Source organism: Falco punctatus, assembly GCF_963210335.1.
Source record: "Falco punctatus genome assembly, chromosome: 4".
Taxonomy (NCBI): Eukaryota; Metazoa; Chordata; class Aves; order Falconiformes; family Falconidae; genus Falco; species Falco punctatus.
Window position 1 is genome coordinate 38,334,993 of NC_137583.1, and position 15,921 is coordinate 38,350,913.

The 15,921-nt window shown below is 51.0% G+C and overlaps 1 protein-coding gene across 3 annotated transcripts in view; it reads right to left on the reverse strand.

Annotated features, from left to right (window-relative positions):
• The window catches only part of RAB11FIP3 (RAB11 family interacting protein 3), a 77,951-nt gene that overhangs the window by 57,071 nt on the left and 4,959 nt on the right, over positions 1 to 15,921 (reverse strand). The window contains exon 1 of one of the 3 annotated variants that reach the window (XM_080383535.1): positions 11,493 to 13,274. The exons of the other annotated variants lie outside the window; for them this stretch is intronic. Coding sequence (XP_080239661.1) covers positions 11,493 to 11,672 — 180 coding nt within the window. The 5' untranslated portion in view covers positions 11,673 to 13,274. Of the gene's footprint in view, positions 1 to 11,492; positions 13,275 to 15,921 lie in introns of those variants that run through there. 3 annotated transcript variants of the gene reach the window in all.

Genomic DNA, 15,921 nt, shown 5'->3' on the forward strand with positions numbered 1-15,921 from the left:
ATTAGGATGCGGCTGCTGGAGCAGGCGCACATGGAGCGGGGGACACTTGCGAGACCCGGTGAGGACGATCTGGGCTCCTCGAAGAGAAGCGGCAACATCCTGAGGGCAAACCCACAGCTGCTCCTCACGGTTCAGCCAAAGGCTTAGGAAAGGTGCCATTGGCTCCTTCCTTCCAGGCTGCCACAAGCCCACCCTTCAGAAAACCCTTTACACCACTGATGCTTCTCAAGCCAAGCCAATTCAATTATTTTTAATAATTTAAATTTTGAAGGTGCTCAGAGCTGCCCGACTCATTCCGTGTCAGCAGGGGGGTTGGTTTGCTTTCTTTTTGTTTTTTCTTAAACCCAGGTATGCGTTTATACAGGGAAATCAGATATGCAACAAGCTCGGAGCTGTTCACCCATGTATCCATGTGGTTTCCAACGCGTCTGGGAGAGGCAGGCGATGTCTCGGCTTCAGACACCCCACCTCCCCGCAGCAGCGCTCAGCACCCCGCAGGGCTGGGACCATAAAAACCACCCAGCAGTGCCTCTGCGGGGGTGGCCACGAGCCCCAGCATGGTACAGGCTTGCCCACCCGCCAGCTTACCCCGTCACCAACAGGGAGAAGACAACACAAGCATCTTTTCTAGTTTCCTGGGGAACTTTTTTGATAGATAACAAAAGTGCCGAACTCACACAGCACGCATTGACTTGAGTGAGTCAGGCTTCTTGTATGTCAAACAAAGGTACTTTAGAGTAATAAAAACAACTCTCAGGAATGTGTCAGTTCTAGTTAATGCATCTGGCACCTTCTTTGAGTTCAAAGGCCGTAGCTTAATTTGTTATCTGTGTATACAGATAACAGAAACGCAAGTGACATTTCATCAAACTCGATAAGCCTGTAAGCTACGATCATGACACACTCAAGTATAGTTTCTGCAATGGTCCAGCCGCAGTGACACAGGGACACGCCAGGCAGGGCTGCTCACAGCGCTGCCACAGTGTGGGCAGCTCCTCGGGACAAGGAGGGTGTAAGCCCCCGTGCCCACCCCCCAGCAAGGCACCTCTCCCACACCGGTGCTTGTGCAAGAGACAGAGCAGCCGGACAAGTATCTTGTTTATGCAACAGAACCACCTATAGATTTAAATTGAGCCATGGGCAGGAGGAAACAAGGGGAAACGTTTCTTAAAACTTCACAACCCTGACATTACGGACGCAAACAACCAATAGCCACACAACTGATGAAGCTCAAGCCCATGGTGGTATGTTTGTGCTGATCCAAACCTGCCTGTATTTGCTGCTCAGGTTTAAAAAGAATTAACTGTTACAATGAGACACCACCACCAGACTGAGTATGGTGGCCACTGACACCCACAAGAGCTCACAACACACAGAAAACAGACCATGAGCAGGGCCTGCCTGTGCCCCCGGCCCCTGAGAGAGGCTGCGTGTCCTGTGCGCCAGCACCCAGCATCTCCCAGCACCCACAGTAACGAGCCGGGGGGGACATCCTTGCCCATGAGCATCTCACTCTGCCTCTGGGGCTGCAGGCTCCAGAAGCTCACTGCCTGCTCTGTTCAGCAGTGCCTTCTTTTAAACTCTTCTGCACCTATTTTCTGCTATTCCATCAACTGTCTCACAGTTCTACCACTGAAAGATATGGAGAGGTGCAAGTATGATCCCTGTGGACCACACTCACCCTCCCCAGCCAGGCAGCTGCTCCAGCCCCTTGGCCATTTTAATCATGTTCCCCATCGCCCTCCCATCCTTTTTGAAGATGAAGACCAGAACTGCACACACTAGCCAAGACAGGGTACATCAAGATCTTGAATGATGCCAGAGACCCTCAGTGCTACTCTGATACCCCCTCCTGATACCCGCTGCCCTGCTCACACCCGAACTGTCACGGCACTGAGCCACCCACACCGGGAATGGCCAACGACAGCGCTGGCATCTCGCTCCTGGGTCATAACTGCCAGTATTCTTCATTTTGATGATGAGGCTAAAAAAGCTACCTTATGTAGGACAGTTGGGAAGAACCCCAAGCATTACGGCTCAAACTGGTTTAGATTAGCAAATCTTTGCAGTTCTGAAGTCACAGATTATTTGGTTTTAGCTGAAGACTGATGTGCAAGAGCTGAGTAGTTAACACCGTGCTCCTATTAGCACAAAAGCAAAAGTTAACACTCTACCAAACGGCAACGTTAAGCAAAAAACAGGCAGATATAAGCCACGGTCACGTGGAGGTTCCTGCTTTTGGCCAGCAAGAAATATTTTAAATAAAGGCTTTGTTCAATGTGTGTGTTTGTAGCTGGTTACAAAGTCTCGTTGATGAAAGAGCACCTAGAAACACAGCGCATTAAAGAGTCAGAGGATGACTCTGTTTAAACAGCTGACTTAAATCCTGGTGGAAAGTGAGAGGTTTAAACCCCTTGCAGTCAATCTGCTTTAAGCTGAACGTGGCCGCAGGCTGCAGCAGCGGAACCAGAGGCGAGAGCTGCCAGGGGCTCTGCTCCCCCCGCGGGGGGACACGGCACAGCCCGACCCAACGGCAGAGCGAGCTCCTCGCACAGCCCCAGAAGGGATCCTCCTGGTGAGGGACACAGAGGGTGAAGCAGACTGGGGAGGAGGACGGGGGAGGTCACCTGGCACCTCAACAACAGAATAAGAACTGCTCATTGCACCAACCACACCAGCACGTCTTCAGAGCCCTCCTGCACGCTGGCAGGGCATTTCGCCTTCCAAAACCAACCGGACTGGCTGGCAACCAGCACCCACCCCCAGCAGCCCCTCCAAGCTCCAGCCCCCGGCCCCGTGCCGTTCTGCACCGGCCGGCCACAGCTTCCCCACCGTGTCAGGCAAGAGGAGACTCCTTGCTTCGACGCAACGAAACCAGTTCAGTACATGGTTTCAAGCCCCAGTTAAGCCAACGGTGGCGACTCCAAGTTCAAATTCACACAAAGGCTTGGCAGCCACGCAATGGAAGCTTTCCAGGGAGGGGAGGGATGCCCCAGCTGTGAGCGGCCCCGTTAAGCAGGCTGGAGGAAAAGGAAGCTCCAAGCCTTTCCTCTTTATCCTTACGTCCCCACCACATCGCAGATGGATTCAGCAGAACAAAATATCCACTGTGCTTGTTTTAAGCACTGACCTCTGAAGGAAGCGAGGGCTGTTGCCGGCCAGCCCACACCCCTCCTCGTAACCCCTGAGCCTGCCAGAAGTTTTCCCTCGTATTCTGGCAAAAGCTGGGGCTGTATCAGCTTCCAAAAATAAATTCTTTTGAGGGGTGAAATGAGGGTGGGAGATTTCTAGCGGCCACAGCAGTCAGGCACCCCACAAGGCAGAGCTGGCTGAGCTCAGCTCCTGCAGTCGTTTGGTATCTCACACGGACGATGCTTCCAGGGCCACTGCTTGCCCTCCACACCACGTAAGCTAGCCACTTGATGACACTGTGGCGAGAGGAATAAGTCAGCGTTTCAGTACTGCTTCACTGTACACAGATGCTGGAAGCAAACCCACAGGAGACAAAGAAGAGGAATTGGTGTTGACGTATTCCTCAAACATCCCCAAACACCCGAGGCAGGCCAGCAAGCAGGCTGCAGTTCCCACCATGAACTTGTGCACCTGCAGTCTCTCACACTGGCAGCGATAAGCAGACAGACGCTTTCGCCTTGAAGTCGCTCCCTCCTTTCCTTGAAAAGGATCCGACACGGCGTCTCCCTCCTCTGAGTAACAGGACAGGCGCCGAGGTAAGCCACGGCAAACTGGGCGAGGGTGAAGAGCAGGTCTACTTAATAGATGACTTCTACTCTCAGGTCCTCAAAGGGACCAACCACATGGATTATGTTCAAAAAGAACCTAGAGAGATGTCAGAGACCTAGAGAACCCAGACAGCTGTTAGAAGGACACCGAGAGACCTGTCCAGATAAGGAACAGCACACCAGAGGCTTACCCGGGTTGAACCGGGTGTCTGCCTTGGTATGTTTTGGCCGCTTGAGCAATCAGCACGGACAATCCAGCCCATTCAGGAAAAAGACAACAGAACCAGTAAGCCCAGTCTAGATTCTGACCGGGTGACACAGCCTGCAAATTGCTGGCTGGGCCTTGATTTTAACCCAAAACATCACATGAGCCATTAACACAACTGCCAGAGGAAGACCTTCACCGGGGAATTGCTGCCATACTTCACCCCAGCACCCAGCGCTGGCTGGGGACCACTGCAAAAAGCAGCGGCTACCTACAAGCAGTCCGACACGCATTCGCGTTTCAATTATTAAAAACTATTTCCACAGAAAGGCAAAGGTTTAAGCTTAAAAAGCGCGCATGGGGGCACTCAAACCCAAGCTTTGAAAGCAACTACTCAGTGTGAGGGTGGGTTGGGTACCCCCACCTCAAGTAGCCATTCCAGCAACTAGGTTGTGGTGGGCAAGGGGAACACGTGGTTTCACACGTCCATCCCAGCTGGCTCCAGCTGCCAGCCCCGCTGCCGCTGGGCTCAGCAGGCCCCCTGGACACCAACGTGCGGCTGTCAGCAGGCTGCGTGCAGGGAAAGACCATCACGCTGCACAAAAGACCGTCACAAAAGCTCAAAAGGAGCAGAGCTCCGCTACAGGGGATGAAACAAGAACGCCCTGGGTCCCCTGCACAGCCCCCTCCCACAAACACACACCACTGCCATGCAGTTCTTACCGCCACCCCTTCCCAAACCATTTACCGATAGGAAATTTTTCTCTCCTGAATGGAATATGACAGAGGACTAATCGGTTTAAGGACCTCACCCTTGTCTCTTACACTGCAGAAGAAATGGGAGCCTTCGTGGTCAAACCGAAACACAAAGCGAGGTGGGACCAGGCAGGGAAGCAGCAGCTCCAGCATCAGCCTCCAGAAGGCCAGCTCCCACCCGGAGCCCCCCGGGAAAGCCTGCGGAAGGAAAGCAGCTGCCCCCTCAGTGGGCAAGGACCCTGCGTATGCACAAGGGGAAGCGAGTAACGGCAGCTCTTCACCACCGCTGTCAATAGGCCAGGAAGGTTTCCAAAACATTTATGTAGCTGTTTAATCAGCTTTTCACAACCAAGCACAGTGCATGCAGACTTTGCTCCCCACACATCTGGACATTTGGCTTGAACAGAAAATAAAACTTTGCTTGCAATCCAACGCTGAGCTTTCTCTATCAGCCTCTACTTCTCATTTTCTCCAGCTGAACTGTGCTCCTCTTTGCTGCCCGCACGCTCTGCTGCCTGGATCCCTGCCTGCCTTGGTGCAAGGCTCCATGCTATGTTAAACATGCTTAAAGCCAGCCTTTATCTTCTGTTTGGCCTCTAAAAAGGCTGCTCAAACCACCTCTCCCCATCTGAAGTCTCGGGATTGTAGCAGAATCTGGTTTACCAGGCTCCATCTGCAGACGGCCTGCCATGCCCAGCAGCGCCGAGCTGGCCCGCTTCATGCTGCCGGTGGGAAGGGTCTCCAGCAGGGACAACACGTGGGGCAGCAGGAGCAGACCCCTGCCCGCCAGCAGTCACCGCACGTGCCAGCACACTTTCTCTGCCAATTTACAATTTGAGGACTTTCAAGCAAAACAGAGGACCAAAAATATCTTAACATCCAGTGGGTCTTGGAGCTTTAAACATAGGAAACTCATTTACATGGAATAACCATATATACACAGACCCATTCTGGGTATGCAGAGCAAAATATTGTGAGCAAACCCTGCTTGACTGAGATGGGACACAAAAATCCAGGTACCTCTCACATAACTCTGACTACCCTCTTCTGTCTGCAAGAAGCCCAAATCTGCTCTGAACATCTTTTATCTTTGGGGGAAAAAATAGTACTGTAAATCACACAATCCCTGAACTCAAGCGGCAAGAAAGCGAGCGCCACCCAGGCATACCCACCAGATGAGGGCATTTTCAGCCAGTAAGGTGCAGGAGAGGGCTCAGCCAGATGCCCTCCTCTTTATCTTTAGCCAGATCTTTGGCCTGAAGTGGTACACAGGAATTTAATAGAGCGAGCACACACAATGTAAAAATCTCTCATGGTTATGCAAAGGTGGATGCAGCACTGCTACCCTCTGCACTGAACAGAAGGGTACAGAGCCAACATACTCATTTGCTTGTAAAAACCCACTTTGTTTCTCAAGGCTAAACCCATCCTTTGAAGAAAAAAAAAAAATAATTTCTTTCAAAACGCTAATTACAGAAGTAGTTGTATTTTTTAATCTTTGGGAAATGTGCAAGCATGCTGGAACTACTAAATCTCCTGCAGCCAAACACTGGAGCAGCTGTGCAACCTGCCAAAGACATAGCTGTCCCTATACAGCCGTCCTCTTTAGATCATGCAGTAGCTAAATCAATGGGTTGCAATGCGATCAGCTAAAATGAATTGATCCCTGTTAATGCAGCATTTGTCTGGGCTAAGACAACATCCATCCCCCCTGTGCTGGGTGCTGAGAGAGCACTAACATGCTGGCAGCGTGAGCAAAACTTAACGTTGCTTCATGCGACGTATTTCCCAGACTGTTGCTGTGATGTGAACCACACTCGCACTGATGCCAAAGCCAGCAGCACCCTTTCCAGCCCTCCACTTGGGCTGCTTCACCAACAGCAGTGAACAAGCAGGCTGAGTGGAAGGCCGGTAACTCAGGATTACGCTGGCTCCAGCAATGTTTATAGGAACTGACTCCATAATTTGTTAAAGGATCTGGCGTTACAGAAAACAGGCAGAACCTCAGAGCAGGTTTCTATTCTGCTGCAATTACACCTAATTAACTAACCTTTAAAACACCCTCAAGGAGACAGATCTAATTACAGGGAGAAGCAATGGTCAATTGTGAGTAAGCAGTGCAAGAGCTGCATTATTTATTTCACAAGTGGCAGTGCTTATCCAGGGCTGCTCCAAGTGCGCTGTGCTCTGAGCTTTGTCAGGAGCTCCAAGAGCAGATAAGTAGGCAGATTGCATCTCTCTTTAAAGGTCCACCGTAAACAACACTTGGTGAAGATGCTTTCTGCAACATCCCTCCCTATCTTGCACAGACATCAGTTCCCCTGTCCTTGCTGCCACTTCAGTCCCAGAGGCTTCTGACGCTTGAAATCAAGAATCAAGACATCTTTCTGAGAAGGAGACAAAGACAGATTCAGCCTGGTTTATTCTCATCTCTTCCTGCTATGGAAGAAATAATCAAACCTACTATTTAAGGCAAAAGGGGAACAAACCTCCCATGTTTCTCCATCAGCCTGCAAATATTTAAAGAACTGGCAGGGGAGAGGGATCACCCACAGACCAAGGGAAAGAAGCCCCAGTAGTTTGACTGTTTCAAGGAAACAAACTGAGCAAGATCCCCAACAGGAACAAGCTCCCCTCCTTTCCTACCTGCCCAGGATGACAATATCCTCGCCATTTAACACATCCACTTCCTAACAAATCCTCCTTCCTCCTGTTTACCCAAGAGAAAAGCTGCTCCGCGTGCCGTCGCCTTTCGATGCATGTCACCTGCTTGGGGCAGTTTCCACACCAGTCCTGCACCCAGCTGACTTTGGCCTTGGGATTGAGTACTTCATGAACAGGAGAGAATTTCCTCCCCAGCAAATGATTACTTTCCCTTTTTCGAAGTGGATGAAGTCTCCAAGTCGACAGCGAGCCGAGAACAAGCCCAAGGCTGGTGCAGAGAAGCAAGTCTCCTGCATTTGCCACTGTCCGGGTGCCATACGCATCGGGAGCGTGCAAAGGAAAACTTCCCTTCAAACGCTCCAGATTCAACAGGAAGAGCAACAAGATGCCAGAATATGTTTTAAAGATCTGGCATCCAAAAAAAAGCCTGAGGACCCAGATCCTTCCTGTCGACTTTCACAAGAAGCCAGAAGACATTGGTGCACCCAGCCAGACCCTCAGTGCCCAGCATGTGGCCGAAGTGCCACATGCCTTCGCCAGCCCAGATCACTCATATTCAGCAGTTTTGGGTTTTTCACCTGCTGGTAGAAATTCCTCTAGTCTGTACTACGTAAGAGGAGTGAGTGCAGAACCTTTTCGGACTTGAACATTTTCGGACTAACACCGCCAGCTCCAAGACTTACTTGCAGGCATCTGTAACACCCCTATGCTAACCACAGCTTCAGGAGCCACGCTTTGTTGTATTTTTAAGCATGTTCTCAAATTTCAAGTATGACTATTTCCAAATTGTCCATTGATTGTTGTCACTGAAGCATAAAAACTTATTTAAAGAAACAACTTCAAGGATGGTTTGGATACACAACAGGAACGTAAGTTATCCAAATTTAATCATGTTTGTCTCAAGTGTTCCAGATTTTCTGTTGCTAACTAAGTGCTCAAAGGCTTCAGCAGCGATGCTCTACTATAAACATACTCATTTGTTTAATGAAACTTGAAAAGTGTTCTTCCTCCACTCTCCAAAACATCGAAGGCTTTGTTTCTAGCTTTTGTTCCTCTAATGGCACAGGAAACCTGTTCTTACCCTTCCAAACACACAGCTCGGAGGCAGGAGAACAGATTTTTAAAAAAAATTAAGAAGTTTAGTGCTAGGTTACTTCTTACATAAAACACAAGCATTAACGTGGGCTGGAGCCACCTCTGCAGGACAGCCAAGCGCCCCAGCCAAAGCCACCCCGGCTCGGGGCAGGATGGCTGCACCCTGCCAGGGCGCAGGACTGGGGCAGAAAGTGCCGACGTAGGATTTTGGGGCTGGTCCGAACAGACAAAAAGCAACTGAATAAAACCAGCCAGGAGTCACATACTGAGGACCAGGCATCTGAAGATGCTGAACATTTTGCAGCACCTGGTCCAGTTTCAATGTCCCCTGCAAGAAGCCCAGGTATTTCTGTGACAAGGGCTATTTGCTTACAGAACAGGCTGTCCGGGCTTACAAATCCAACCTGCTCCTGCTTCTTCCCAACCAGGTTAGCCAGCAGCACAAAACCCCCATGGCACACCACCAACCAGATCCTCTCACTAGTTCTCGACCCGCTTTTACTAACTGACCTTCTCCAATGTACAACGTACATGCTAGAATCTGTGAAACAAGATTGTAACAACCAAAACCAGGAGAGACGTATTGCTGCCAATGCACAAACAGAGCAAACCATGGAAGCAGGGGGAAGTGAGCTGCATCCCTCAACTTGGAAACCCTGGGAATCCGGTGAGCACTGGCAGCCTCTCTGGCTGCAGAGGTGAAGCCCAGGCGAGCACAAGACTGTCCTCGACCAAGCAGCTAAATATTAGGGAGCCAAGTGTGAGAACTCACTCGCCTTTCCCAGCCAGACTGAGCCAGCCACGCTGTCACAGCTAAGTGTATCGTACAACCCGCAAAGCATAATGACTCCTTTCTTTTTTAGAGCTGCTTCAAACTGTTTCCCTCCTTTTGGCAGCCCTTGATGCAGCCTTCAGAAAGGGCTGTTTGTGCAAAGGCAAGTACACAAAGCAGATATGCTGGAGGGAGGGGAAAAAAGCGCGGAACGGTTTCTAGGCTCAGAAGTAGATTCTCAGAAGGGAGAAGCGGCTGAGATGCCATGTGGAGCTTAGGAAGCCCAGGACTTCAGCACCTTGTAAGCACCAGGTGTACCAGCCTCACAACAACAAGAAACCCCACGACAATGCTGATGCTTCCCCAGCAGCCACCACACGCCGAGCACCCATCAGCTCCTCTAAGCAGAGGAGCAGCAAGAGGTCTGGGTTTTGCTCCCGACGCTCCACTCCAGCTCTGCGGGTCTCTGCCAGGCTGGCAGCCCATCACCTGCCCTTCATCACAGATGGCCTCCACGCCCTGGGCTTTCAGCCCTACCTCTCCCCCTGGCACCTCTCCACACCTCTGCCGCCTGCCCCCACGACACCACCAAGGGACAGATGCTCTACCCCAAGAGGTGCGGCACAAAGTCCAAGAGCGAGTTCCCTGTCGCCCACCAAGGTCTCCAGCACCTCCCTTGGACCTCTCAGGGCACACAGCCTCCCACCAGCCTTGCTCCTGCTCTTCGCATCCTTGGGCTGTGCTCCTGCCAGCACAGTAGTCCCAGAGCTCCAAGTAGCCAGGAGAGGATTAGCTAGCTGCTGCATCCATTTAGCAGGCATAGGAAAAAAATTCCACAAGGATATCCAATTTTTTCTTCCCCCTCCAGGCCCCCAGCTGTAATCTCACGCACACACAGTGAGCAAAGGGAAGAACTGCTGCTCCCCCGGAAAAAATAAGGAATGTGGCCATGCAAAAGGGAGGCAACAGATGCCTTTTAATCCCTCCACAGCCAAAAGGCAGCGGTGAAAGCCACAACGTCCTGCTCAGCTTTTAAAGCCAAGGTGGAACTGAACACTATTTTCTTATTAGAAGTGTTTCACTTCCAGCACAGCTGTGCTCGCCCCGAGCAGCAGAAGGGCCCCTCGGGCAGCCCCCCATTTCATGCCGCATTTGCTGGGGATGGCAGAACCATGGAGCGGCTGCGTGGATCCCGGTCTGGCACCGTGCCCTGTGCCCCGCCACAGCAAGCACTCACCGCTTCTTTCCTGCCCTTGACAGCTTCTGTTCTCCAAAAACCGCTGGTTTGGGCTCCTTTTACCTCCCGCACATTTTGCTCGAGCCCAGTTTCCTGTTGGACTCTAGCAAATGGATTTTCCACAGGGCTGTCGGCAGTCAGCTCCACCGAGTCTTGCCAGATTATGCGGCTCCCAGCACCAGGTCCTCTCCCTCCCACTTTACTCCTTCTCTGGGGAGAGAAATAAACAGGAACAGCCCGGCACTCCGCGAGCTGAAAACCCCTCCAGAAGCAGCAGTGACTCAAACCTCGGTGTAACACTACTGGTATTTCACTAAGCGGTATTGTAGCAAAGGGAACAGCAGCTCTTTTTCCTAAAAACTACAAGGCATTATAAACCAAAATAAAAATCAGGAGACTACCAGGCTGCTTGCAACGCAACCTAACAGAGGGACATTCAGCCTGTGAACAAAGCCTAGCCACCAGCTGTAACCAACCCTTGTAACATGGACAGCACCATGGGACATCCCCAGAGTTGTCACCGTCCCATGCCAGGACCCCGGCGGTCTCTGCAGTGCTGGGGACATGCCAGAGCCAGGACCCATGCAGGCAATACCAGAACTGGTGTCAATTAAGCAAGCACTCAAATTTGCATCAAACACCGCTGCCATCCGATTGCTTGTTTCGGCTTAATTAGTCACCTCAGCTAAGGTAACGCTCAGTGAGCAAGCTCAGCAGTTTGGTATCGCTGGTGTATCTATTAAAAGGGGTTTTTTCCTGTTACAATATAAGGAGCTGGCTGGGGAGAAGCAGCGCTCAGAGCACGCTGGGCACCGAGCAGCCTGGACCCCTTCTCCCAGGCAGCCTCCACACATCTCCCTGCTTTAACAGCCATTTTCTCCCTAGAAAGGGGAAAGGCACTGACCAAAGCCAGGGCTAAAGCAGGCACCGACCCCAGGACGTTCACAGCTGTAAAAGCCTGATGGCAGCAGCGGAGGGGCCCCATCCCACACCCACAGCTCGCCGGGGCTCTCCCTTTCTCACCTCCATCGAGCAGAGCCCCGGCCCAGCCCCAGGCTGCCGCAGCTCCCACCACCGCTCACGTGGCTCCGAGTTCTGCTCCAAGCCCCTTTCGGCTGACCTTCCCCCCGCGGGGCCAGCGCCATCCACTCCAGCTCGGCGGCAGCCTGGGAGGAAGCTGTCCCCAAGGCTGCCCTTGGTCATGTTTCCTCCTCTTCCCTCCTCCTCCTCCACGCACGAGGCCGTTAACTTACTCTCTGCCCCATACCAACTCCAGCAGAGACTCTACAGAAAGGGAGGAACCCCACTGCAAATTGAAGTTTGGGAAGAAGAGACAATAGCTGTCCAACTCTGAGCAATGCAGAAAACACAAGCTGGCATTTCCACCGCTCCATGACACCTTCAGGGTTATTCCTTGGGCTTGGATGTCTTGGGTTCCCAAAACAAGGTTCATGCCAGGCACCGCTGATATTAATTGTGACCCCCCTACTCGTACAAGGGATGAGCTCACCTTGAGCCTGAAAGTATCCTCCTGCTATCAAGCAGGAACATACAAAGATACTAAGAAACTGTGATTTTTATGCCTTATGAAATCCATGGTGTTTCTCCCACCGTGTTCAGTTAAAGTCCTAGTTAAAGTTCCTAAGCTGGGAAGCCTCAGAGCTGGACCGGCAGCTCCGCAGCACCAGTGGCAAGCATCAGCCTTCCACAGCATCCCACGCGTGCTTCGCCATCACCGCACAGCCCGGCCACGTGCAGACCTGCCTCCACCCGCGTCACCAGCGATGCGCAGGCTGTCACAGCCCTGCTGCCACCAGCAATGCCGCAGCTCAGCACCCGCCTCCTCTAGGCAGAGGCATCCTGCGAAAGATCAGTTTGAAAGGGGACCCAAAGATGCAATGCTTTTCAAGTGGAAAATGAAAGCTGAGAGGAGCTCTGGGGGGTCTGCCGGGCTAGAAGAGAGAAGCACGACTGCTTTGCAGACTTGGTTTGGCTAGTTAGGCAAACAGCTGTACTGCAGATGCGCTGTCAGGACAGCGGCTCCAAGCAGCTTAATGCGGCACCGAGAGCAATCCTTCTAGTCCAAGAGGAGGTGGAAATGCTTTCGGCATGTGGGAGCACAAGAGTCACTGAAAGTATAAAATGCACAATTCCCCAAGGACACATTTCACCGTCTGTGTCAGCAGGCGCATTTCACAATGTGAACACAGTAGCAGGAGGATCTCAAATCACTACCTAATGCTGTTTATCCCCGTGAACGCGCCTCCCTGCCAAACCACTGGCTCGGACCTGATGAGTCAGATGGCATTTTAAGTTTCGAGCTGCTGGAGCTCGCACTCCGCTGTGTCCCCCACCGGCACCCCGCTCCCCTGCCCGCAGCACGCCCGATGACACCGCCACCAGAGAAGCACTGCTGATCCCACGGAGCAGCTCACCAGAACCAGCCCGGCAGCACTGTACCTATATTTTCCATGGGTGTTTGAATGTAAGCAAACAAGCAGAGGGAAGGGCTGGCACTCCTCACTCCAGGCTCACGTGGAGGAACCAGTCCTGTGTGCTAGACCAGAAACCCAAGGACAATGATGAAAGGATGGAGCCAGGCATGAGAAACAGGGAAATGCAACGCACGGCCACCCCCAGCCCACTACCTGCTCTCACGGGGACAGTACTAGCAGCTTTGTGGTGCTGGAAACCAAATGGTCCCAGGGGAGTGGGGAAGCAGAGGGTGGCCCAGCAGATCACCCTGTCCAAGCAGAGCCACCGGCTGCGCCTGATGGGAACTCATTTGCTTTGCAAAAATTGAAAGCCAGAAAAAAAAAAAAGGGGGGGGGGGGGAACTGCTAGTTCAAAGCGGATCTCTGCTGACAACAAGCAGTGAAGGAAAGTCAAAACAAGAATAAAATTGAGAGAAATTATGTAGGCAATTGTTGTAATGACTCTCAATTACTGGCTGTATTGAGTTACATAATGATATAAGCAACTGTGGAACGCTTTGAGCGCGTTCGGTTATAAGCAACACCAGGTCAAAATGGCTCTGGAAGAGCCACTGCGTTGTGGAGCAGTATCATACTCCAGTCAGTTAATGATGACGACCCAAATCAAATTTGTATTAGTAATAACCTCAGAAAATATCCTGAGAAGGGAGAAAGCTTCCCATGAATCCACCTGACCTTAGAGAGCAAACTAAGCAAACTGTGTGCAAACTAAGCCAAACTTTGGAAGAATTTTTATTGCATAGAAATCCAACCCCCAGAAAAAGCCCTTGCAAGTGTTTTTAACAAATAATAAAACTCTCACCAAAGGAAAACCTGAAAACCTTAAGATGGGGTTCTTGTCTCCTGCTAGGGCTCCTCACCCAGCCTTTGACAACATCTACCCAGTACAAACTGGCCTCACTGCTGGGGATTACTGGGTGCCACACCCACACCCCACTTCCCTGGAAATCCCAAGTTTGCCTCCTTGCCCGCAGCATTTGCCAGCTCTACAAAGGTGGAGCTGATGCTTTTTCTTTCTTCTGGGAAGCAGGGGACAGAACGTTTCTTTATTTGCAGAAATCACCTCCAAATCCAGAGGAACACACCTAATTTTTATCAAAATCTATAATTAAATTAAATCAACAGCCCACTCAGCAATAGCTGTATTCTCAACGTGAAGGAGAAAGGAAGAATAAAAAGGTTTCTTAAATAAACTGGCAGCTGGGATAAAATTACCGTCGCCACCCTCCTCCCAGCCCGCGCAGACAAACAGTGCCTTTCAGTATTCACGGTCCTGCCAGACTCAATCCAGCCCGGATAAACCACCAATCTGATTACGGCCACAAACGTTAAGTATGAAACATACCACCAAAAAGATCTGTTTGTGGTAGGATACACTCCGAACCCTTCCCAGTCGTTCTGAGAAGGGATGCCTTCAAGGAGCTTAAAGACAAAACACAGCAGACAAAGCAAAACCCTGGGAGCACCAAAATCACCTCTTTATTGGAGTCTTTGGGAGATTTACAAATAAATAAACTTTGCAAATTCCATTTTCAGCTAACTGGCAAGCACCTCACCCAAAATATTACATGAAATATGTTGGCTTGGAAGCGTTTTCATCTCAGAGGGAGAAAGAAAAACTCCCACCTTCCAGCTCCCGCAGAATACAGATGTGTCCTTAGTGACAATAAAGCACCCTTTGAAGGGGGGGGGTGGGGAAAGCAGCCCGAGCGCTGTGGTCTGAGCCCGGCCAAGCCAGCCCGGTATTTGAGGTGAGGAAGGGCTCACGCCAAAACCAGCAAAGCCAACAGGAGCTTTGCCATCCATTTCTGTGGTGGAAAACTGGGCCCTGGGTCAAAGCAAGCAAAATACTTCAGCTTCGTTCCTTTTCCAACACACACACACGCGTGTCCACAGGCATGCTCGAGCCCACATACACCCACAGTATCGCCCTCGGCACGATCCCAGCTTTGTGCTCAACAGTGAACACCAACGTTAAACACCAGTTAAAGCCTCCGAAAGGTGCAACAGCACCACAGTTGGAACCATTTAAGCTTCACTCACATTTAGGTGGCCTGTGAATCAACGCAAGATAATTTTAGAAATCTCTTTACCAGCAAAGCCAGCAATTCCTCTGCTCTAAAGAGTGTAAGAACCCTCAAAAAATAATAAAAAAATAACAACAACAGAGCTTTCCTCATGACAGAGCTCCAAACTATCAGATTTCCCAGGGAAGTGGGAGAAGACCAAGGGGAATAGAGAGGGCGTCCAAGATCAGATGCAACGTCAGCAACTCCGAGAGGACTATGCTGGAGGTACGAAGCATCTGATCCAGAGTCTGTGCGTAATTCCCAAGGGATCCATCAGCAGTGAGCAGGAAAAGCAAGCCGGGATTGACCGGGGAGGGGGGAGCTGCTAAAAATCTGTAGTTTGACACCATCCAGACTTCATTCCAGAAAGTAACTGCCATACCTGGTACATTGTTTTATTTAAAAGTAAGAATAAACCCCCAATTCTTTGCAGCCAGGAGTGCCTAGAGCGACACCTGCTACCCTTCAGAAGGGAATTTCTTTTGCAGCACCCAGCTCAGGCTGGGCACCGCGTTACAAGAGGCTGAAAAGGTGGTGGGAGGTCAGAAAAGCACAACCTGATAAAAAGCTTCAGAAACCATCGCACCAGGAAAAGTTAAAAGCTGAATACGGAGACCTCAGCTGAGGATTAGCTGACGTGGGGGCTGAGGAAGGCTGGTAGTCAGGGACAGGTACTTGAAGGAGGTAAATATTAAAGAAAGCAAAACAAAGCACGCTGAAAGAAAGCTTGAACTGATCATCAAGAGGAAAAGAAAGGCTGAAGATGTCTGTCAGAGCACAGAGAGCAGGGATGCTGCGGTGCTTGGAGCATTTTAAAACAGGTTACACAAACTCTGGGACTTCTCTTAATTGAGCAGAGGCAGCAAGATCATGCGGCGCAAGAGGCTT